This window comes from Pseudonaja textilis, chromosome 4 (assembly GCF_049901715.1).
Source record: "Pseudonaja textilis isolate UNSWEBS1 chromosome 4, rPseTex1.2, whole genome shotgun sequence".
Classification (NCBI taxonomy): Eukaryota; Metazoa; Chordata; class Lepidosauria; order Squamata; family Elapidae; genus Pseudonaja; species Pseudonaja textilis.
In genome coordinates, this window is record NC_141993.1 from 54,328,660 (window position 1) to 54,352,315 (window position 23,656).

A 23,656-nucleotide genomic window follows, 5' to 3' on the forward strand; every position below is an offset into this window, starting at 1 on the left:
AACCCGTCATTCGCCGCTGGCCAATCACAATTGCACACTTCACCCGCCACCCGGGTAAGATCGGGCCAATTAAAGTGTGTAACGTCAACAAATAAGGACGCGGAAAAGAGCGCCGTGGTCTCCGTCGTGGCGAGAAGCGCCGTGATGATGTCACGCATAGGTAGGTTTCAAAGAGGAGGCCGTCCGTCCTTTTAGTTCCGTATATTTTAAAGCAGTTTACGCCTGGCCTTCGTTGTTGGTTTCTAATGCTGAGCTCGAGGCAAACAGGATTTTTTTCAGCCTTATCAAAATCAACGAACTCCATTTTTGAAAAAGAAATAACGCAGTTACATCAACGGTAATTCTGACAGTTCATAAAATCTACTTTCTAAATGCTTACCTATGCTCCCCCCACTCCATAGAATTCTTTTGGCACATTAAATGATAACACATTTTGCTAACGCAGACTGGGGCCAGCGAATGTATTTTAAGAAAAACATAAAATGCGTTTCTGTGCAAATATATTTATACAAGAACAATATTTGCCTCACCAGGAGGCAGCATCTTTCTGGGACTGGAAACTAGCCAGGTTGATCTGGTTAATATCGGAGGAATATCTCTATCAATCTATCTTTCTCATGCCTCTAGACTTGGGACTGTCTGCTTCAGATGCAAATTTCTGGATGATAACTAGATGGCAGCAAAAAGAGGTTTCTGGCTGAGATTTAATGGAACAACAACCCCCCCCCCCCCATGTTTAATACCCTGTCTAGAATGTTAAGTCAAGAGCGTCCTGGAAAATGACACAAATCACTTCAGGATCTATAAGGAGAGACTTTTAATAAAATGTATATATTGAAAGAATGAAAAGTGAAGTCAAAGTATTATCAAATACCTAAACCCGATCATTAAATGTAAAAGTATAAAACAGAGTGGCTGTTCACAATTGCAGTAATAAATACCAACTAATGAGACAACGCTGTAGTGTAGATCAGGGGTCCCCAACCTTGGCAACTTTAAGACTTGTGGACTTCAACTCCCAGAGTTCCTCAGCCAGCTTTGCTGGCTGAGGAACTCTGGGAGTTGAAGTCCACAAGTCTTAAAGTTGCCAAGGTTGGGGACCCCTGGTGTAGATGAAGTGGGAGAAGCAAATGGAGGCAAGTTTTCTGATCCGCCCAATCTACAGAGGTCGCTATTGCGAATTCTTAGTCTTTCAACTGTCATTCCTATTCTTGCCAATGCACTAGAGATACGGGGAGAGCGATTGGTGGCTAGCCTAGCGATTCTACAATAGAACGTCTTTTGAAGCCTACTCCAGGGAGCGGTTTTATTGGTGACTGAGTCAGACGGTGTGCGCAGGCGCGGGAAGAGTTGGCCGTAGGCGTTCGAAAGCAAGTTCGCGTCTGGCGTCCTGGAAGCGCTGGTGAGGAAAGGCGGGTGAGTGCTGCATTCTCCGCCTGGAGGGTGATCTCGGTCTCCTTTTTCATCATTCCATTTCGCTTCGTAGTGGATGCTGTGAGCGCTTGTTTAATAACGTTTCAGAAGAGCAGCTTCTCTCCTTTTTCTTGCAAAAAGCCTCCCCGCTAACACCGCCCAGCAAGAAGAAAGTTCGCAACTTTCCTGCTATCTTAACACTTCTTTTCCTAAGGCTTCTAACCAGGTGTTCTATATCTCCTGCTCTATTGTCCTTATGAGCTCTATTGCTCATATTCTTTATTTTTTATATTTATATTTTATTTTTATTTTATTATTATTATCATTGTTATTATTGTTAATGTTATATTACTTTATTATTTATAGCACGTCCTTAGTTTTTATTGCTCATATTCTATTCACAAGAGGCCAAATATAGTCCTTAAAGAGTTCCAGATTCGTTTACCTCCCAGCCTCCATCACGATTCCCATTTTAAGGACCCTGTAATCCTTTGTGCACATCAGAATCTCCTGAACCAAGGAGCCCAGAATGTATCAGTTTTGCCTTAGTGCACTTAATTTCAACATCAGTTAAATAAATATGTGTGAAGTATATACAAATAATACCAATGTAATAAAATGTTAACTGACCTAAATTTTAGTGCAGTAAATAGTACAGTAGTTTAAAGACATAGAAATGAAATAGAAGGAATATTCCTCTTTTCTATTAGAGGAATAAAATAAAATAAATAAAATGGAGCAACAATCGTGCAAGGCAAATTTGAAGAAAGTTTAGAAGGAAGCATACCTTCTATCATACCTGCCTTTAAAGGAGCTATTTAATTGGAGACTGAGGCCATTCACAATGCTATGAAAAGTGCAAATTTGAAGCAGAAGGCAGCAAACAGCAGAATCAAGGATGGAGGGACCAGGCTTTTGAATAACAAAACAGTGTGTAGTACAAAACCTCAATAAAGAACTGTATCAATAGTTGATAGAGGCAACTGAGAATGCCTTTATTAAATATTAGATTACTATCCAATAAAATGTTTTAATTTTCTTGTTTGTAAAACAAACATGATCAGAACAAAAAACTTAATAAATTAAAAAGAAAAACACCAATAATCCCAAAGAATATATTTGAAAAAAAAAGATATACACATACAAACACAATTCCTGAGAAAAAACCCAAACATTTCAAATACCTGGATTTAATTTTTCTTTTAAAAATGACATGTATGTAGAAAACATGTATTATTGTTTATCAGACTAATAAATGTTGACTGAATTAAACTGAATTTATTATTTACTGAAGAGTTTTTAGAGCAGTTGAGCTGTTAGGGTTTTTTAAAAATAGTTTCCCACACTTTTAAATATCAATGATATAGTTTTTGCAGTCATAAAAATTAGCATTTAACAATTAAATCTAAATTAATTTGTTAAATTAGACCAATCTATATGCATTAGGAAATACTGTACAGTCAGTAAATTACTGCATCATTCATTAAAAAATATTACTGGGTGATTTTTCCAATTTCTTAAAAAAATTATGATCCGACTACCTGGATTCTGATTATCTGGGCACTGACAGTAAAGATGATATGTATCCATTTACTTGTGCCCTATATCACCACTGCAGAACAGTTGCAGTGTGTATAGAATTACTTTGGCGGGATGTAATATGATGCATAGAGTTTTTATATTTATTTGTGGTTGTAAGTTGAGGATTATCTGTATAACATTGACAAAATTCCCTTATTAGAGGTAGTCCTGAACTTATAGCCACAACTGAGCCCAAACGTTCCATTGTTAAGTAAGGCACTTAAGGGAGCTGTGTCCCATTTAATGACCTTTTTTGCTACAATTGTTAAGTGAATCACTGCAGTTGTTAGGTGAATCATGCAGTTGTTAATCTTGCCTCCCCCATTGATTTTGCTCGTTGGAAGCTGGCTGGGAGGGTTGCAGATGGTGATTAGATGACCCCTGGAAAGTGCAGCTGTCACAAATACATATCAGTTGCCAAGTGTCTGAATTAGATCTAGTGACCATGGGGATGCTGCAATAGTTGTTAAAGTGGTCATAAAGTTTTTTCAGTGCCGTTGTAATTTCGAATTGTGACTAAATGAAGTGTTGTAAGTCAAAAACTACCTGTAAAATATGAAATATAAATACACCATTCTTCCAATATTGTTGATGTTCTTAATAGATAGAATTTATACGTTTACAAATGTATTTCAATTTGGTTGATCTGACATCAGGTTGGTACTTGGGTCTATTGCTTTTGTAAAATAAATTCAGAGATCACAGGATTACAATCTACCATTAAATCTCTATTTTATCATTATTAATAATGATCATGGAATAGAAGGAGAAACATATTTGGCGTCAGACACAATTTACATTCTTTTCAGACTTCTGATGATTTTTAAATCTGAATTTGAAACAGTTATTTTTTTACTTTCAAGAGGAAATGGTATTTCTTTAACTGAAAAATGTATTGTTTACTCAATTTATATACAATGAACATTCTGTGTATTTTTTTACTGTGTCTATTTGTTATGCATAGACACCTATCATTTTTCTTTACATATCATATAGTAAAGAAGTTACAGTATATCTTTTTTTTTCTGATGCTAAGCTTTTTGGAATTATGTATAAATAAAATTCCCTTATTTGAAACCATATAAATAGGCAGTAAAATTAAGCACATTAGAAGTACATGGGTTATTTTAACTGCTTTCAGCAGCTTCTGTAAGAAATGTAATAATGCCAAAATAATATCATAGATGATTTCATCACATAGTGTCATCATTTCTTTCTTTGAGCGCCCTCCCCCCGCAGATGCTCAAGACTGCTTCTGTCCTCTTAAACCATGAGAATGAAAATAATACCAAATCTTGCATTTTGTTTAAATTTTGTCTGTAAGATTTTAATTTTTAAAATTGATGATATCCTATGTCATGATGACTACATTAACATGAGCCCACTAACTTTTTGTTGACATGAATTGAAATGCACTTAAGTCAAACTGCAGTTGAGGTATGTCTGCATTTAAAATCTTCAGAAATACTAACATTAACCAGAAACATTTTAGTTACTTGATTTCTATTTTTACATTAAGATTTTGGATATTCTTTTATTATTCTTGGTTTATCCTTCAAAGACGATACCAAGCAAAGTGGGAGAGAAAAGTCTAAAAGGCTAAAGCTTCAGTGATAGTTTTTTTGAAGCTCTTTTAACAAGAAATAAAGCAATCCACAAATGTTTTTCTTTGTAAGAGCAGACTAGAAATGAGTTATGACACAATGTTGCTTTTTATCTAGTTTACAAGAGATGCAACATATTCAAGCCAACAGTCGGGGTTTAAAATAAGGCTGAAAATTTCAGAAAAAAAATGTTTCCCAAATTTCAGAAATCAGGATAAGGCCACATTGATTAGAATAATAGTTTGTTTTGCCATTGAATGAACTTGAAATGTGCTTTGGTTTTATTTTTAAAATGGAGCTATTTATGAAAATGCAAACTCTTGAATGATTGATGGATTGATTCAGATTGGTCTCCCAAATGTTCTTTTCTGTATACTTCCGGATTCAGACCACTTACTATGACTTTATGCAAGTAATTCTAGTTCAAGCTAATTGCTAGAGAAATTACTAGGACAAATATGATTCTAGCAAGGAAGAGATTATTGTATTTAATGAATAATTCTAAAAGGGAACTTTAAGAGTGTTTTCTTCATTTGCTCCTGTGGTGAATAAGTAAAAAAGGATGTTCAAAATCTTTCATTGTTTGTATGAGAGAGAAAGGAATAATAAGTCAAAGCTTCTCTTAAGATTCTAAGCTCTGACTTTTAAAAAATGCAGTCTTAGATTCCAAAAGTTTTGCTTGACCTGATAATAGGTGAAATTTAATGTGTATATTTTGGTAATAGATATTTAAATAGGATGAAGTAGGAGAATATTTGAGATGTATAAGATATGCATATTTAAAAATAAGGTAATCAGGAGAAATTAATATGGGAAAATTCATTTTCATGTATAATTGAATTGGGGACAAGTCTGGAAACAGCATTTTGTGGTATTTGTGCTTTTTCAAATTCAGATATATAAACTGCACCTTTTCAAAATGGAGAAACCTTCAGTCAGTTTGTGGGTGAAGATGGAGCCTTTCATAGTGGGAGCGTTGCAAATCCCTCCTCCTTCCAAGTTTAGCATGCATTACCTTCGGAAAATGTCAACCTATGTCAGAATGCGCTCTGGTCGAGGCTATTATCCATACCTTACCTGGTCTATGTGGCGACACATTGCTTGTGGAAAACTACAGCTAGAAAAAGAGCTGGCATGGCTTTACTTTGAGTTGTTTGACAGTCTTGTTGAGCAGACTTCAGAGGAGCGACTGGAGTGGGCAGAAGTCATATCTGGTTGCGTAACTGAGGAAGAGACAGAGAAGCAAAGGAATCGGGTATGAATTGTATTTTTCAAATATTTTTATGGAATCTAAATTTTAATTGTTCATAATTTTTTGTGCTGGTTCTGATGTCCAGTGCAGTCATTGCCCCAAAATGGTTTTTTTCTTTCTGGTATACATTGCAGCATAAAGCACTAATACGGGTGGATCAGACACTGTTTTTAGAATAATTTAGACTATTTGAAATTTAAGCAATGGTCTATCTATTCCACTGAAGTACAATTTTTTGAATAAAAATCAAATAACCTTTTAAACTCTTGAATCTTTTCTTAGTTATCTGTGGATACACTTCAGTTCCTGCTGTTCCTTTATATTCAGCAACTAAACAAGGTTTCTTTGAGGACATCCCTTCTTGGAGATGAGTGGCCAAATCCTAAGTCGAAGTCTCACAGTGGGCTAAAAGAATCTGCCAATCAGATTAAGGTATTGCTTGAACTACTTTCCTCCAAAAATCTCTCCCTGTAGAATGATGCTTTATTCTTTTACTTATAAGAATAACTTGTTAAGTTAAAATGTACTTCCATTTTTTCATATATTCACATTCCATACTGAATTAAAATAAGTGTTTTTATAAAAAGTGGCATTATATATAACATAAACACTTATAAAGTAATATTTGATATCTATGTATAAATTCAAAGCCAACATTAAGAATATAATATAATTACATTGATTTAGCAAACTCTGTAACTTGACAGTACTGCTACCAAGTATGTGCTCTTTAGTTAATGGTGAGAGTTTTTTCAAGATTAGCTTTCTCCTACCTAGTACCCTCAGAATATGTTGAATTTCAACTCCTTTTATCCCCAGTTACTATGAACCATGATATAATAATCAAGGCTAAATCAGTAGATCTTTCCTGTTTCTCAGTGATGCATAAAATTGAATATGCACTATAAATTGATGGACTTTTATCAAAGCACCTTCTTACATCTCCTAATACCACTTTATATATTTTCCTTTGTGTCAGTTACGTATGCAGGTAGTCCTTGACTGGCTACCACAATTGAGCCCAAATTTTCTGTTGTTAAACAGGACAGTTGTTAAGTGAGTTTTGCCCCATTTTACAACTTTATTACTGTAGTTGTTAAGTGAATCTGGCTTCCCCATTGATTTTGCTTGTCAGAAGGTCACAAAAGGTGTTCACATGACCCTGGGACACTGCAACCATCATAAATATGAGTCACTTACCAAGTGTTTGAATTCTGAACAGCTGACAATAGGACACTGCAATGGTTGTAAGTGTGAAAAATGGTCATAAGTCATTTTTTTTCAGTGCTGTTGTAACTTCAAATGGCCATTATGTGTAAGTCAAGGACACCTGTATACAAAGCATGTATGGATCTTCAGATTTGCTAGCTTCTTGTCTTCTTTTTTAAAATAACAGTAAGAGGAAGCCTCTACCATTCTGACATTGATGATAAGTATGTAAAGAAATCTGCCCGCTTTTTATATTAGATGCCTAATGTAGTTTCTAGCAAATGAATAAGAAAAGATTTGATAAATAATCTGCACATTAGTGACTTCTACTTATATCTTATTTTATATTTATTTCCTCATTACACTTATATCTGGACTTTCTTAAAACAAAGTAGCATACATAGAGCTCCATCTTTCTATTTTATTCCCCAACAACCCTGTGATGTAGGATAGGGTGAGAGAGAATGATTGGCTCAGGATTACCTAATGAGTTTTCATGGATGAGAGCCTTGGTATCAGTATCAGTCCTGCATAGTAATCGCTTAAGCCAAGAGAACAGTATATACATGTGATTTTGTGGATTGATTTTTGTTTCTAATATTTGTTCTTATGCTTGGTTTGAAGAATTGGAATGACAACTACCACCATGACTTTGTTGAAAACCATCTCCAAGATCTTCTGGAATTGTTACTGGACCCAGACCAGCTCAGTGCCTCCTCTCATTCTATGCACAGCAGCCTGCTATCACCCAAAGCTGTTCAAGCTCTTAGTTTCCTTATTGAAGGAAGTGTAGATCAAAATAGGACTGTTTACCCTCTTCATGAACTTGCCCTTTGGCAGCCATTGCATGCCAAGAGTGGCTTCTCGAAACTTTCCAAAGCTTTCTCCTGTGCCAAATTTGAATCATGGCTGAGGACTTGTCTGACTGGGAACCCATTTGGGGCAACAGCCTGCCTCACATCTGGAAGAAAGCTTGCATGGGCACAGCAAGGTACAATTGTTTCTGACTACTTGATAGGATGTCTCCATAATGACTGCCCAGATTTCAGTTAAAATTTATACCCCAAAGTTGTTAAAATAATAATAATAATAAACTTCAGGAACGTAAACATTTTTATTATGAAGCTAAGATGCCAATTGAAATGTATATACGAATTTGTGGAGCATTTCCAGCTAGGAATCACAAACTCAATTTTGGTAAAAACTTCGGTAGGTTCCAAGATGCTAAATCATACGAATCAAAGAGCAAGTATGAGTCTTCTATAGCAGGGGTCTCCAACCTTGGCAACTTTAAGACTTGTGGACTTCAACTCCCAGAATTCCTGAGCTGATATGACTGGAGGGGGAATTCTGGGAGTTGAAGTCCACAAGTCTTAAAGTTTCCACAGTTGGAGACCCTTGTTCTATAGTATCTTCATACCTATTATACATTATGGCTTCATTAATATCTATTAAATACTATATACTCATATTTCCTCTTTGAATTGTTAATGCTTTTTATGTTGTATCATTGGATGACTTCTAACAGTACAATACAAGTCTTTTGAATTGTTTTTGTTGGAACCTGTCCTAATTCAGATTCATAACAGTCATTTTAAAGCATTCTGAAATGGGAAATATAAGATTTACAAAGTTAAACATGGTCTGAAATATTGAATGCGTATTTCTAATGCTTCTAATGCATATTTGCCTGAGTTGAGAATAGGTAACATGTGTTTTGACTATTGCTCTGTATTTCCATAATATCATTAAGAGGGAAAATATAGTTTAAGGGTGCATGGTAGATGTGCACATGTCGACATCATAAGGACATTTTAGAGCTTTTGATTTGGTAATAAATTTATGAGTTTTATGACTTAATTTCATAATAAAAATCCTTACTGCTTGGAGTATGTAACCAGAAAGAAATGTAACTTTTTGTTTCATTTTTGTTTAAATATTTAGAAAGCCATGCCTTTGTTATACAGAGAATCTCAGAGCACTGCACATAAATATCAAACATACAGCATAAAATCTTAACAATTTGTACAAGAAAATTAAGTGCTTTTCGAATTATTCCAACCAGCTTGACTAGAATATATTTGCGAATATTGAATGTTGAAGGGTTTTTCTTTCTTTGGGAAATACAGTAAGATACAGCTAAATGAGAGATTTGGGCTTCAATAGACCTATTTTTTTAAAAACTAATATTTTAATAATTCTTCCAGTTGAAGGAACAACTAAACGAGCTAAAATAGCCTGTAATACTCACATAGTCCCTTCAGTTCATCGTGTGATTGTGATGAGCCAGGTTTACAAACAAACATTAGCAAAGAGCTCTGTTACCCTAGAAGATACTCATGTGAGGATTCATCGGTGCTGTGAATCTTTTATCTATTTACTATCTCCACTGAGGTAAGATATTTTTCAGTTGCCAGTATTTGCAACCTAATTAAAAGGTACATGCATGATTGTATTTTGTTGTTTTCAGTCTTCTATTATTGGCTGTTTTTCCTCTTTTTCAGGTCTGTAACCATAGAAAAATGCAGGAATAGCACCTTTATCCTTGGTCCAGTGCAGACTGTAGTACATCTCCATAGTTGTGACAATGTCAAACTTGTTGCTGTTTGCCATCGCCTATCTTTGTCATCTACGAATGGTTGCACTTTGCATGTTCTCACTCCAACCAGACCTCTTATATTATTAGGTAACCAAGCAATAACTTTTGCTCCCTTCCATACCCATTATCCAATGCTTGAGGATCATATGGGCAGAACTGGCCTAGCTACTGTGCCTAACAATTGGGATAATCCAATGATCGTATGTAAAGAAAACTGTGATAGGGAGGTATTCAGACTTCTCCCATCCTCAGAATTTTACCCTTTTGTTGTTCCATTTGAAATGGAGGGAGACACAACAGAAATACCTGGTGGTCTGCCACCTGCATATCAGAAAGCACTGAGCCAACGGGAACAGAGGATACGAATCTGGCAGAAAACGGTGAAGGAAGCAGAGCTGACCAAGTAAGTAAACAGTTAATTTTCCAGGAAAACAGAGTCAGGTGTTGTAATGGCTTTAGCATTAAATGCATCAATATTAATGCAAATTAATAATTTAAATTTGTTGTGTGGATATTGTTTTTTTTTGTCTTGACTTGTAGTCCCAAGGACAACTGTGATCCTTTTATTAATCTGTTTTTATGAGTTTTACACCCATCAAGTAAACCCAACTTGTTGGCTGCAAATTAAAATTCAGAAAATTAATGAGCAAAATATCTTACACACCATAAATGGGGATGAACAATTCTTTTGCAATCAGGGCACTCTACTTTATAAAATAAAATAAAAATAAAATAAAATAAAATAAAAATACTTCAGGGTACAGGCAGTCATATCTTGTGATATCTTCTGAATGGAAGGGAGCCACACATAGGTATCAACACATAATGCATTTTTGAGGGTGCATTTTTTTGGCCTTGGTATTCCTCTTAATTTTAATGAATTATTTTAATGATAAATATTTTGGATATTTTGGGTTGATTAGAGGAGGTCAATAGATTAAAATAAATAATTTCTAAAAATAATAAATAGAAATTATATTTTCCATACTTTTAAGAAGACTGTTTTATTACACACACATATATACAAAATGAATTGAATATAAGTACTAAATTAGAGGTGTAAATCCTAGAAAATGATGGAAAAATGAAAAAAAAATCTAGGCTTCTGCCTATTATCACATCTGTGGAAAAATTGTAAAAATGAATTATTTTGTTTTTCATATTAACTATGTGACTGTTTGCTCCTAAGGAGGCAAGTGTCATGAAATTTCATAGAAAATAAGTAAATGTGCTAAGTTATGCAAATAAATAAATTATGCTCTTCAAGTTTATACACTTGACACAATTTTAAGAACAAACATATATAATCTTATTCTTTTGCAATTTTTGAGACAAATATGCATAGGAAGTAATATAAAAGAAAATAATGTAACCATAAAGAATCTAAAAACAAAATAATTTTATTGTAATATATTTTTTTAAAAGCAACCAAGGAAAAGTGAAAAAGAAAGGAATAAAAAGAACAAAAATTAAAGAGGTTTACAAGTTGAATAAGAATTTTAAAAATAACATTAAATTAGTGCCACATATAAAAGTGGAATTATATCAACTATATTATGTTTAACCCTTTAAAACAACTGCCAACATCAGATAATTATTATCAAAGGGAATTAATGCAAGAAGCATCACTCAAACTAAACAACATGGACTTCTATTTAATTTGGGGAAGTTTGTCTTTATTTTAATAGATCAAGCAATTTTCTAAAGTCTTAGGCAAAGAGAAATCCAAATTTCAGGTGTGATACAAATCTCTGTGTAGAATTATGGTTCATAATTCATTTCTAGGTTGAACTAATATCAGACTTGTTTTGTTAACGTTACACTGGTGTATACTCACAAATGATCTACCATTCTTCTAAAAAAAAGTATTTGTAATTTTCAGTAAGAAACATAAATGGTTTTAGCAGCTCGCATCATGGACAGACCCAGCTGTGTCTATTTTATAGGAATATATTGTGTAGTAGTGCTTAATAAAAAAGTTGATTTTAAAAGTTTGTTTCATTCTACATTGATTCATTTTTTAGTTTTATGACATTGCTACTAGGTATGAAAAAATTAATGGAATGCCTTTTACTGGTTTGTTAGTCTTATATTCCATGGACTAGAACTTGAGTCTCCTGACACTATAACCATTAGCAGCACAATAATTGCTGAAACTTTTTTTGAAACATTTTCTCGATTATAAGTTTTTATATAGGTTTAAATGATTCCATTTTATTTTAATATTATAAAAATCTTATAAAATCTTACATATTATAAAAATCTGAACCATACCATAATAAATTAAATCCCTTAATAATGATACAAAAAAAATGTGGGCAGTGTGTTTGTTTTCTGAAGAAAAGATCTAGCGATAGGAATATTTACATAAATGTATACAGTACAGAGCTAATCCTTTCCCTGGTTTCAGGAATCAGAGGAAGACATTCCAGATGTTAGTGGAGAACAAATTCTATGAATGGCTAGTTCACACAGGCAGCCGTCAACAGCTTGATAGCTTGGTACTTCCTGCTGCAGGATCTAAACAGGCAGCAGGATAGGAGAACCTTTAAAGCAACCAAATCATCAGGTGAGTTCAAAGGTCACATAATGCACACATAAAAACTTAGTATTTTAATATAATATGAACAATTATTGCTCTGTAAGTTAGGTCAAAAGTTGCCTTAGGCTTTGGTGATATAAGTGAGGAATATATTTCTACAAAGTATAATTTATATTTGGTATTGTAAGATTTTATAATCTAATCTCTAATTGTAGATTTAAAAAAATTCTACCAATTAAAGATTACATTGATTACAAATATCTTATTACCACATACGATTTTTTAAAATGCTGACTTCCTTTTCCTTATACTGAATAAAATGTATGATGTTATTATCACCACATTAAATATAATATTTTTCTATTTTCTGTTAAATACAGACATCTCAGAATTAAAATAAATTATGGTTCTTGAGTTCATAATCCAGCCCTCATTCTTTCATAAATGTTCCAGAGGTATCGATTTGCAATGCCCTTTTATCTTAGAATGAGAAATGCATGGGATGTATCCTAATAGTTTTTATTAATTAATTAATGTCTACTTCTACTATATATCTACAGACAATTATATTTTTTTCTGTCAAACTATATCACTTAGCAAAGTTTTACTTAAGCAATTTCTTTTACCTCATCTGTTATACAGTCTGTTTCTGGTTTACTGACTGTCCTAGTATCATTCTCTTATTGTGTTCAGCCTATTGCAATCTTGATGACTAAGGTTTTTTGTCATAACATTCAATGATTGTTTAATTTAACTTATATATAAAACTACTATTAAGAAGATCTCACCTGTCCTCTATGACCCCCCCAGACCTATGGCAAAGCCAGGTCTTGAGAGATTTCTGGAACATTAATGGAACGAAACTCACTTCATGGGGGAACATATTCCATAAGGCAGGCACTATAGCAGAAAAGACTTGCCGCCAAGTGTTGTTCCCTGTATCATGTCTTCTCTGATGAGATGAGTAGGTGTAGTTGGGAAGAGGTGGATTCTCTGATAAACTGTCCCATGCCAATATAGCCCATGGAGCAGAGATGTAAAATGTGCTGTTCTAGAATTGCCTGTGTTGCTTTCTGCCCTAGCTGAAGCTTCCAGATATTCTTCAAGGGCAGTCCCATCTAGAATACATTATGGTAATCCAGTTGGAAGGTGACTAGGGCATGAGTGACTATGAACAGAGTGATCCAAACCAGGGATGGGTATAACTGGTGCACAACATGAAGCTGTGCAAAGGCCCTGCTAGCATGACTGCCACAAGTCCAGGAGGATGCCCAGATTATGCACTGATAAGTTTATGACAGTGCAATCTGATCCAGCATCAAATATATCCTAGTACTACAACTAGAAGGCCCCAGAACCTAGAACTACTCAGTTTTTCCAGGGTCTGAAACAGCATCCTATTATTATTGTTGTTGTTCGTTATGTATTTGTGATTGAAACTATCAAGTAAACGGCTACTACCATGTGATTGGAATGTGATGAGACTGCTGATTCAACAATTTAACTCTCTGTTTTGTTATAGCTCTGGAGATGATGCACTGTGCCAAGTGAAAAGCATTTCCCTCATAATAGACTGGGGACAACTTGAAGTTTAGAAACATGAATTTGCTTAATGGCATTATCAAGAAGGAAATGGATTTACTGCATATTTCACGTTATATGATATCATCAGTTGCTCTTCATTGTATACTTGAAAGCAAAATGTAGATTCCTAGCATATTTAAATGTGCAGGAAAAGGTTTTACTTTCTTGATGTAAAGATAGTGGCAGTGCTCTGACTGCTGGGTGAATAATTTTTCTGTTATTAATTAAATATTGTTTATATTAATGTTTCTAAATATATATTTATATCAATTGTTTAGCACTTCAGGTGTGAAATTTAATTAAATTGACACAATGAAATTTTGTGCCTTGTTTTCTTTTTTCAGATTTAATGATGTAATAACACTTATTACCATCCCTATATTTTGGGAAATATTCTTGGATTGAATTCAGGCTTAAAGTAGGCCCATTGAACTATACAGGTTTAAGTTAGTCATAAATAACTAGTCAAAACTAAACTGATTTTAGTGGTTACCTTTTAATATTACTAAATTGCTAATTTTTCCATTTTGAAAGAAGTGGCAGATTAAGGATATTCCCTCTCCCCCAACGTTTGAAACACTAGAATTTCAGGTCAACTATTTAAGCTGGGAGTTTCAAGGTAGAAAAGAAGAACTATTTCTGTGAGGGGCAGAGGGCTGATTTTTTTTTTTTGAAATGCTTCTTTAGTGTCCACAAACAGACAAAGGAAACATACTCCTACTGATGTTCTCCTGAAACACCCCCTTGAAAAGATACGAGCTCAACCCACAAGATCTTGAGATCTTGATAGAGATGTGCTCAATGCATTTTTCTAATCTCTTTTCAAAGCCATTGGCGTTAACAACCACCCATGCTTTTTTGTCTACGTGTAACTTATGTGACTTATTCCACAAATTAATTATGTATCGCATAGGAAGTATTTTCTTTTTGTTTGTTCCAAATCTCCTTCCAAACACCCGCATTAGATGGCTGGTAGTCCTTGTGTATTAGAATAGGGAGAATTTGCTTTCAGTACCTGCTAAGCATGATTTCATACTTGTAGGATTTTATATATATTTTCCCTCAGTTGTCTTCTTGCAGGAACACATGGCTCACATGGTTAGGGCTCTGAGTTAGAGGTTAGCAAGCTCATGTTGAAATCTGTGTGTTGCTATGGGGCAGGGTGAGTTCCTGTCCTTTGCTCCAGCTCCTGCCAGGGACATGAAAGTTGCTCCTGGCTAAGTGTCCCCTGGGAAACTGGCTAATCCTTTCAATCCTTTCATTGCTTCATTGAGTGTGACGTCTTCTTTCCAAGCTAATGAGTGCTAAAACATCTTATAAGAAAATAAGCTTTTTCTGCACTTTTCCAGTTTTGCTAGATTCCTTTTCAAATGCAAGACCAATATAGTTCTGCAGAAGTGGATATACTGTATATATAAAGGGATTTCTATTTTTTGCACCTTTTATAATAAAAAAGATAATTATAAAAAATAAAATTTTTATAATGCTCTTAGCATGGGATTTTCTTTTTTACAATTGCATATGTTGGAAATACACTTTTTACATATCTGAGATGATGGAATGTAGGCAATAGTATGTTGATCTGCAAATTAATCTCTAGGTTAGCTGTCCTAGTTCATATAGAATGGTGTGAGCATGCTCAGGTAAAACTTGGGTTTTGTTGTTTTAAGGCTTGAGTTGAGGGGAAAAAAGATTAACTATGTCCATTGTCTTCATGCCTTCTTGAACTATTCTGAATTCTGCTGAACATTTCTAGAATATTGTCTACCTACTGTCCTTAGTCAGATCCTATGAAACAGTATCCTAAGATACACTGAAATCCTTGCTTATAAAATCTTAGATTTAAAAATGGCAGGTTTGAAAATATTCTGTGACCGATACCCACCAAAACTATGTAATACCAGTTTTATATATACAAGTAGTTCTTATATAACAACTGCCTTGTTTAGTGACTGTTTCCAGTTATGACAGTGATAAAAAAGCAATTATGTGACCACTCCATATTTATGACCTTTGCAGATTGGTAAAACAAAAGAAGCCCGAAGTAAGATCGTAAGCCCAGCTGCAGTTTCAGTTAGCAATGATTTCACTTAGCAGCTGAATTTCTGGACCTAATTTTGGTCACTAAATAAGCACTACCTGTATTTTCTCAAAATGGAATATACTGTATAAATCAATTTTGTATAGAAACTACGAGCTATAAGCTGTATTTTTATGAGTGGTTAAAGAAATATTTTAGTTAGTTAAACCTACAACAAAATATCAGAGCCACTTGTAGCCTTTTCCTTGGAAGTTTGCAAACAGCTAGGAAGATACAGTACTTTACTCAATGGAAAGTGTATTACTTCAGTTAAACTCTTGCTCCATAGAATAATAGCTCACCAGGCTACTTTCCTCATTCATGCATGGTTCCCATGTTTTCTGGCATTATGTTCCACTAGGCTTCCTTTAGTTGAATCCATTATTATATGTAATCAAAATGGGGAACTATTACCATCACTCAATAAGAGCTGCAAGCACTTTTTATTTTGAGTATTTTTGACAGGAGTTTGGAGTTCTGACTCAGCAATGCATTCACAAGCCTAATGCATTAGAATGAGGAAAAATAAAGGGAGAAATGAAGCAGTGAGGCTTGCTTTTATTTTATAATCCTCTTTGTTTTTCTAGAACTTCTGAATAGCCCCAGAATCACTGAGTCAATTTTGGAATCCCATTTTCATGACAAAGCAAACATTTATCCTAAAAAATGAGCCCATTATAAAACAAGACTTCCTGGTTTCAGCTCTTGCCGTTACTTCTAGTCTCTTTTCTTTAGAAATACGGCATCCAGCATTGATCATGTTTAAAACTGGAAGCAGGGTAAGTTATGGTTTCAGTCTAAGGATATCCTTCTTTGTCGTTTTGTTTGTAAGAAGATGACATCTGAAGATGCAACCTGCTGGTGAACTTGGCAGAACTAAGATAAGCAGAGTAGATGAGGGAGATGTTTCCCATCTTCTGTTAGAAAGCAAATTGTTAGGGAATAAATGAATGCCTGAAACTCTTTTTTCTAACTTTCATCAAAACAGCTACTATTTTGTCAAATTAAGGTCTATCCGTATTTGAAGATGGCATCATCGAGAGTATTAGATACACCTTACTTTTGTGATACTTACTTGCTTCATTCTGTGGAAGATAAGAGATATAGAAGTTCTGAGACTTACTGGGGTGATCTTGAAATGAAGATTTAGTCTTGCACTAGGACCAGTATGTTCCATGCAGAGAACAAGTATTTCCAGCTGTTTCACTGAAATATTTGTATGTTACAGAGGTAAATCTAGCCAGACAATCAGTTTAATCTGCAGTCCCACGCAGATACAGATATCATTTCCTTCATGTTAGTCAACAGGCCCTATTGTTTATTAACTGAGCAAGTTCAAGATTAGAATCTCAGCAGGGCAGTTCATCACTATCCATAGTTTACTGTGAGAGGGTAAATGAACAAAAAAAAAGAGAGGAAGATTTCCATGGTGCTTTGGATTTTGGGATGATTTACGAAAACTACCCCTGAACAGTTCCCTAAGAATGGCTTACCTTAAACTTATAAAAAGAATATACTCTGAGCAATTAATGTAAGGTATTTGTTTGAAATTGTATCACTCAATTTGAAGTAGAGTTGGATGCTTTCCTGTGTTTGTTTTAAATAAGGTGCCCCAGAGAGATTCAAGTTTAACTATCTTTCTGATACATAAGTTGAAAGCTTTTGAAAATATGGGAGAGAAACTGTCACTCACAGGAAGGAGTTTTCAAACATACAATTCCCAGATCTTTTAACAGATGTGTATCAGGCAAAGTTCAGGGGGACTTTGCACAACATTGTGTCTTCTACATCTGAACAGTTTCTCCTTTAATACATTAGACATTTACATTTGATGTGTTATTGCTGCAGTGGTATTTTTTTAGTACCCATTTGTGTGTGATCCCAATATCTTCCCCTGAGCTTGTATTCTGTGTCTGTTGTTCATTTAGTTCATTAGTTGTATTTCATCTTTGTGGAAATGATAGTAGTTTCCCATATTCCACATTCACTCTCTATTGTATTTTCTCTAGTACAACCTGCGAACCAATTAGACTCATACTATTCCTTTTCCCAGGCTTGCACCATTTTTTTTAAAAAAATCCTATTCAGATATATTTGTTCCAACAAATATTTTTGTCCAAGGACAAATGGCAGATTGGATTTGTGCACTTTTTTATTGGGAAAAAAGCTCTCTGCGTGTCTCTGTGCAAACTTCTGAAGGACCAACCCCTCCTCTTCTCTCCCAAAATGGTTTGTTTCACGTTTCTTTTTTCTTTTTAAGTTTAAAAAGGACAAAATATAGTAACATTCTTAAAGGGCCACTTTAGATGGAACGTTAATCAAAGTAAAGATTTCTATCATCTAAAACTTAAACTTCTGATTTTAAATAAATAGTTCCTGGACAAAATCGGGAGATAAATTCAAGCAGGAATATAGCTGAGAGCAAACATTTCTTCCTGTAGCTGGTGTAAGTGTTGGTTTTTATAGTGAGAAATGAATATGTGAGCAATCGGATCCCTTGCCCATACCATCTTATGGGCAGCTTTTATTTAAGCGATTTCTATACTTTTCAAAACTTTGATCGACTGCTTCAAAGGAGACACCTAGTTGGGGACTTGGAGAGGTCTTCCACATGTTCATAATTCTAGATATATTGTATGAATAGGGATTGTGTGCTTTGATTTTAATATAAGTTTGGAAAGAGCAGATGCTCAGGGCAACATGAAATTCCCTGTTTATACCCCAGATACTAAAAAAAAAAAAAAAGAATCTTCGTATCTTTTTTGTACAGTTGGGTGAAGAAAAAAACATAAATTGGATACAAAAGATAAAATATATCTGTCCTCATGGTTGTGGGATCCTTGGTGCTCTCAGAAAGCACCAAGGACCCTACCGTTCAAGCCTGAGCAAAAATATTCTTTTCTGTCATGTCCTCAGCTTGGTGCTAAAGGTATGAAAAGGAAGAAAATATTGTAGATATAACAGATACTAATTTAGAGCCATAAAGTCTTGACAACTTCAGAAATTATATTCCATTTACAATCTTCCTGTACAGTAAAAATAGTAACAATACCCACAATAGTGATAATACATCACATCTATGCCTTGTATTCTTCTGAAAGATTGAGTGTTATGCATCTACATTTTCTTAATTTTACCCTTTTAACAGTGAACTCATTGAAACTTAAACTATGTCTCTTTGATACCAATCCTCAACCTGAGTCACTATATTACACTACAGAACTTTTTTTTCTTACACAAATCAACCAACGGAGAGCTATTAAAACATCACCTGGAACAACCTTGCAACCCAATTTTACCCTCTGTCCCCATGATACTGACTTTATTTTGTCTCCAAGCCATAAATGAAGACTTGCATATTACTGTTCTTCATACTGCAAAATGCCAAAGTGTCAGAACAAGGCATTTTTATACTACCAAAGCTGAGATCTGTAAAACTATTATGTGGAAAGACTCAAAGGAGAGAAAGAGAGAATCATGTCTTTTATTGGTATAATAGCTGTTCATTCAGAAGTCCTGTCAATCATTTCATCAAAACTGTATCTGCTGCAATGAATTAATGCCATAATGAATTTTTGATTATATGGGGATAATCAGCATGTCCCATGTTAGTTGTATCTTTTCATAAATCTTCTGTTAACTTTGGCATTACCTTGGCACTTAAACATCAGCGGTTTTGGATTTAACCCCCCCTACTTTAAACACCAAAATAATTTAACATATATTATAGTCCCCTATACTGTAGGTTTAATGCATGGGATCAAAAGATATAATTTGATATCATCAGCAACTTTGGCATTTAGTTATCCAAAGCACCAACCAATAAAAGGGATATGGTACAAGCTTGAGTGCAAGAATTGCTCTGGGTAGTATTCATCTGCTACAGAGTTCAGACAAAGCCTAGTTTTGCAGAAACCTATTTCTCTCTCCTTTGCTTGTGTTTCAGATTACTTTCTATGAAGGCAAGAATTTCCAAGGATGCCGCTATGAGTCTGATAGGGATTGTTTGGATTTCCACACTGACTTGAGCCATTGCAATTCCATCCGTGTAGAAAATGGTGTCTGGGTTGTTTATGAGCAGCCAAATTTTGCAGGAAACATGTATGTTTTAACCCATGGAGAATATCCTGAATATCACTGCTGGATGGGTCAAAATGATAGAGTCAGCTCCTGCAAATCCATTCAGTTGGTGAGTAGAATAATTTGTTTGTTTTTTCCCTTCAGAGAAACAATCTCTTACAAAATATGGTTCTTCTTACCATGTTAGTTCACTTCCAGTAAGCTGCCTGTGAAAGAATGTAAACCTGGTCTTGGAAAGAGTAAACGGGAGGTGGGCAATGAACTTACAAGTGAGGAGAAAAGACCGCTCAATTCTGAGAAAGAGGAAAGCCTTCGAATAATCCAATATAAAACAGATGTGTGTCTATATACCCACACCACTTATAAGCTTATGAGTACACACACACACACATATTTTGGCACAGAAAAGTTGAAATTATACGCACAATTTATAACATATTATTGAAACACAATAATTTATGCTTAGCACTAGCTGCTTTTATATCCAGAATGTTCTTCAATTGCCTGACAAGCCAATATTTTCAAGTGAAGGACATCTTTTACAAGTTATACAAAACATATTTGCTTAGATAAAGAAAGAACTCTTATTTGTAATAATCTTGGATGAGAGAATTTATTGATTTATTTATATCTTTTATTATTTTTACAAATAACTCATGTGCAGTATCTAATATTCCTTCCTCCTGTTTTTCTCATAATAATCTGTGAGGTGGATTGGACTGAGAGAAAGTAATTGACTCAAAGTCACCCAGTCTGGTGCCACTAGACAAATCTGACTTAAAATTACATTTTAATACAGCTAATAGAAAATAAAGTTGGACTTGAGCAATGAATGAAACAAAACAAAAAGAAAAACAAACTCAATAACATTTTAAAAGTATCCCATGAGAAAATTAAAAATGGTAAGAGACTTTTGAAAAATAAAAAAATGAAGAAAATATTAAAAGAGAAACTTTTTTATTAAAAGAAAAACTTTTTAAAATTTTACCAGATCTCCAGAAGAAACATACAGAAATGACGTATAGGAATTCTCCTAAAACCGAGGAATTCCACCTCCATCTTGATTTAGTAAACTAATGGCAAGAAAGGGATTTCCACTAAATCAATAGTCTGCCAAATGATGACTGGTATTTTTGAGACCCAAAACACAGAACTATACTTTACATTAGAAACCCTACTTTAATGATATAGCCATCTGAAAAATTCTGGATTTTGGTTAGACAGGCAATTAGTTTGAAGAAAATGTCCAATTTTAACTGAGTGTGGGAACATGCTATTTCTGTATGCTTCTCTCCCTAAAATTGCAAAGTTTGCAGTTTTTCTATAGTGTGAAAAACACAATTTACTCACATTGATTGGCATCAGTCTATGCAATCCATTGGTGTTTGCCTAAAGTGATGCTGAGATTCTCTTTTCTGATTTTTCACCCTGCTACTGTTGATATTCATCCTTAAAAGGTCTGAGGGAGACAAGTGCCAGGAGAAATCAGTCTTACTGGCATTGTACATTTGGGGCATCAATTGGTTTATATAAACTTTTCTTGAATGGCTTTGTTTCTTCTGTTGGTGCACTTAAAGGTTCACTTGTTAACAATGCCATTTACAAAACTGCGATGCCATTCATCACTGGCTTTGAAAGTTATTCTCATGTGATCTGCTGTTATGCTAACTGCTGACCTCAGTCTCACTGCATACATTAAAACCACATGAACGTTGCTTCACAGAGTGCTATTTTTTCTGCCATTTTCTTATGTCTTCCTGTTCCAGTTTCAGCTTTTTTACTAATAGTATTTACATTTTAACCTTACTTTTTAGTATATGGACATCTCACAGTTTATTTTTTACACCATACTAATCTTATGCAGTCGACACTCCTGATTTTAATTTTACAGTCAATTGTTAGTTTACAAATATTTGCTCTTTTTCTTTGCTGGTCCCTCTCCTCCAGCCATATCTGATGAAATTTTATCTACAAATACAAATTTAAACACCAATATTTTTGGCCATTAATTCACCTGAAACTCAAACTGCCGCAGTTAAGAAGCATGTACATTTTAAAAGGGAAATATAGAACATTGTCTAGACTGTTACAAGTACAGGGGAGTTTGTTGTTGGGCAAAGTCCGCTATTACTTAAAAATTTATCCATTACATCTGAAGTCTGTTAAATTGAGGATCATAACCCTGAGGATCTAATGTGTGTGTGCCTGTGAATGCACGTGTATGTGTGTGTTTGTGTATACCTATTACTTCACTATTTACTCATTTCTTTTATGACGGTAGGTATAGATCTATTTAGATAAATATATTATTCTGTGGCCTCTGAATATTATTATTATTATTACATGACAATAATTTATATACACTGTCAGAGGACAAAGATTGTAAATCAGTATATATTAATTTTACCACACAGGTTTGTACAAGTTTTGAGTTTGTCAGAGATTTTCATCTGTCAAAATATTACTAAATTCAAGATTTTGGTAAGTTAATACAGAGATTCTGGTAATAATGCAGAAGCATTATAGCATAGCCCTCAGAATCTGATACATCGTAGAGCAGCTTTCCCCAATAAGATACTTTCTAATTTGTTATAGTGAAAATGATCCTATAGTCTCCATTGTGACAGAAAAAATGGAGGCCACCTGAAGTTAATTACAATGTAGTTTTATAACACTTGCCATCGGTGATAAATTTTTCTTGATCATCACATCACATTGTAATATATGGCAGAAATATTGCTGAAATTATATTAGTAAAATATAATGAATAGATGTATTCATCCAGCGGTGTAGCGCATCATATCTCCAACTACAAGGTATTATTTGTGATAATGAATATTCTCCATTTACATTTTAAGAGAAGGCAGAAAAGTTTGTGTTCAACTCTTTAGTAATCTGTATATTCTTTCTCTTCTTCATTACAGACTGGTGGAGACAAATATCAGATCCAGCTCTTTGAGAAGGGTGACTTTAATGGTCAAATGCATGAATCTGCAGAGGATTGCCCTTCTGTGATGGAGAAGTTTCACCTGCCAGAAATTCATTCTTGCAAAGTTCTGGATGGGGCATGGATTTTCTACGAACATCCCAACTTCCGTGGCAAGCAGTATTTCTTGGAGAGAGGGGAATACAGTAAACCCACAGAGTGGGGAGCAGCAACCCCACTGGTCCAGTCCTTCCGCCATATTGCAGAATAATAAATAGCATGGAGTCTGAAACTGATATGATAGAGACTTGATGCCATACTTGTGGGCTTCATGATACCTGTCATTATTCGTGGTATATGTGTCCCTTTGAGTGATCCTTTAAAGGAGATGACTAATCTCTGCACTGCTATTTTGGAAAGATAATTAAATTTATTTAGCATCAAAATCAGAGTGAGACTGATCCTTTTAACCTTGTCTCATATCTCCTTAGTTAAGATTTAGATCATGGGTGTCAAACTTGCCACATTACCTTGCCATCACGTGACGTTTTGTGATGTTTTCCCCATCCGTGGAGCTGGAGTGGCAGTAACCTGTGTGTGACGCATCCAGCCCGCGGACCGCCAGTTTGACACCCCTGGTTTAGAGCACTGTTTCTCAACTTTGGCAACTTTAAGCGATATGGATTACAACTCCCGGAATTTCCCAGCTATGCTAGCTGGGAAATTCTGGGAGTTGGAGTCCATGCAGCTTAAATTGTCAAGGTTGGGAAACACTGGTTTAGAGAA

General features: G+C 34.6%; 2 protein-coding genes across 8 annotated transcripts; both read left to right on the plus strand.

The window, feature by feature from the left end:
- The first annotated feature begins 29 nt into the window (after nucleotides 1-29).
- TBCCD1 (TBCC domain containing 1) lies at nucleotides 30-14,102 on the plus strand. 7 transcript variants are annotated; one of them, XM_087933091.1, is made up of 10 exons: nucleotides 144-337; nucleotides 1,227-1,416; nucleotides 4,234-4,431; nucleotides 5,494-5,853; nucleotides 6,133-6,282; nucleotides 7,684-8,050; nucleotides 9,267-9,453; nucleotides 9,564-10,061; nucleotides 12,069-12,227; nucleotides 13,723-14,102. In XM_087933091.1, exons 3-9 carry the CDS (start codon nucleotides 4,405-4,407, stop codon nucleotides 12,196-12,198), a joined length of 1,719 nt encoding a protein of 572 aa, XP_087789217.1. In that variant the 5' UTR covers nucleotides 144-337; nucleotides 1,227-1,416; nucleotides 4,234-4,404; the 3' UTR covers nucleotides 12,199-12,227; nucleotides 13,723-14,102. The 7 variants fall into 7 exon arrangements, with proteins under 7 accessions (XP_087789219.1, XP_087789222.1, XP_026557176.1 ...); XM_087933093.1 differs by lacking the exon at nucleotides 4,234-4,431 and having other exon boundaries at nucleotides 30-160; XM_026701391.2 differs by lacking the exon at nucleotides 4,234-4,431 and having other exon boundaries at nucleotides 132-337.
- A 2,435-nt stretch (nucleotides 14,103-16,537) lies between these two features.
- On the plus strand, nucleotides 16,538-23,310 carry CRYGS (crystallin gamma S). Its single transcript, XM_026701393.2, has 3 exons — nucleotides 16,538-16,643; nucleotides 19,811-20,053; nucleotides 22,869-23,310. Exons 1-3 carry the CDS (start codon nucleotides 16,623-16,625, stop codon nucleotides 23,139-23,141), a joined length of 537 nt encoding a protein of 178 aa, XP_026557178.2. The 5' UTR covers nucleotides 16,538-16,622; the 3' UTR covers nucleotides 23,142-23,310.
- Nucleotides 23,311-23,656: the final 346 nt, after the last annotated feature.

Bases quoted from the DNA above. Each gene is read 5' to 3' on its own strand.
- TBCCD1 (XM_087933091.1), top strand. From the start codon at position 4,405: ATGCACTTAAGTCAAACTGCAGTTGAG. The intron at 5,854-6,132 runs GTATGAATTGTA...ATCTTTTCTTAG, and splicing joins CAGAGAAGCAAAGGAATCGG to TTATCTGTGGATACACTTCA. The intron at 9,454-9,563 runs GTAAGATATTTT...CCTCTTTTTCAG, and splicing joins TATTTACTATCTCCACTGAG to GTCTGTAACCATAGAAAAAT.
- CRYGS (XM_026701393.2), top strand. From the start codon at position 16,623: ATGTTTAAAACTGGAAGCAGG. The intron at 16,644-19,810 runs GTAAGTTATGGT...CTTGTGTTTCAG, and splicing joins TGTTTAAAACTGGAAGCAGG to ATTACTTTCTATGAAGGCAA. The intron at 20,054-22,868 runs GTGAGTAGAATA...TCTTCATTACAG, and splicing joins CCTGCAAATCCATTCAGTTG to ACTGGTGGAGACAAATATCA.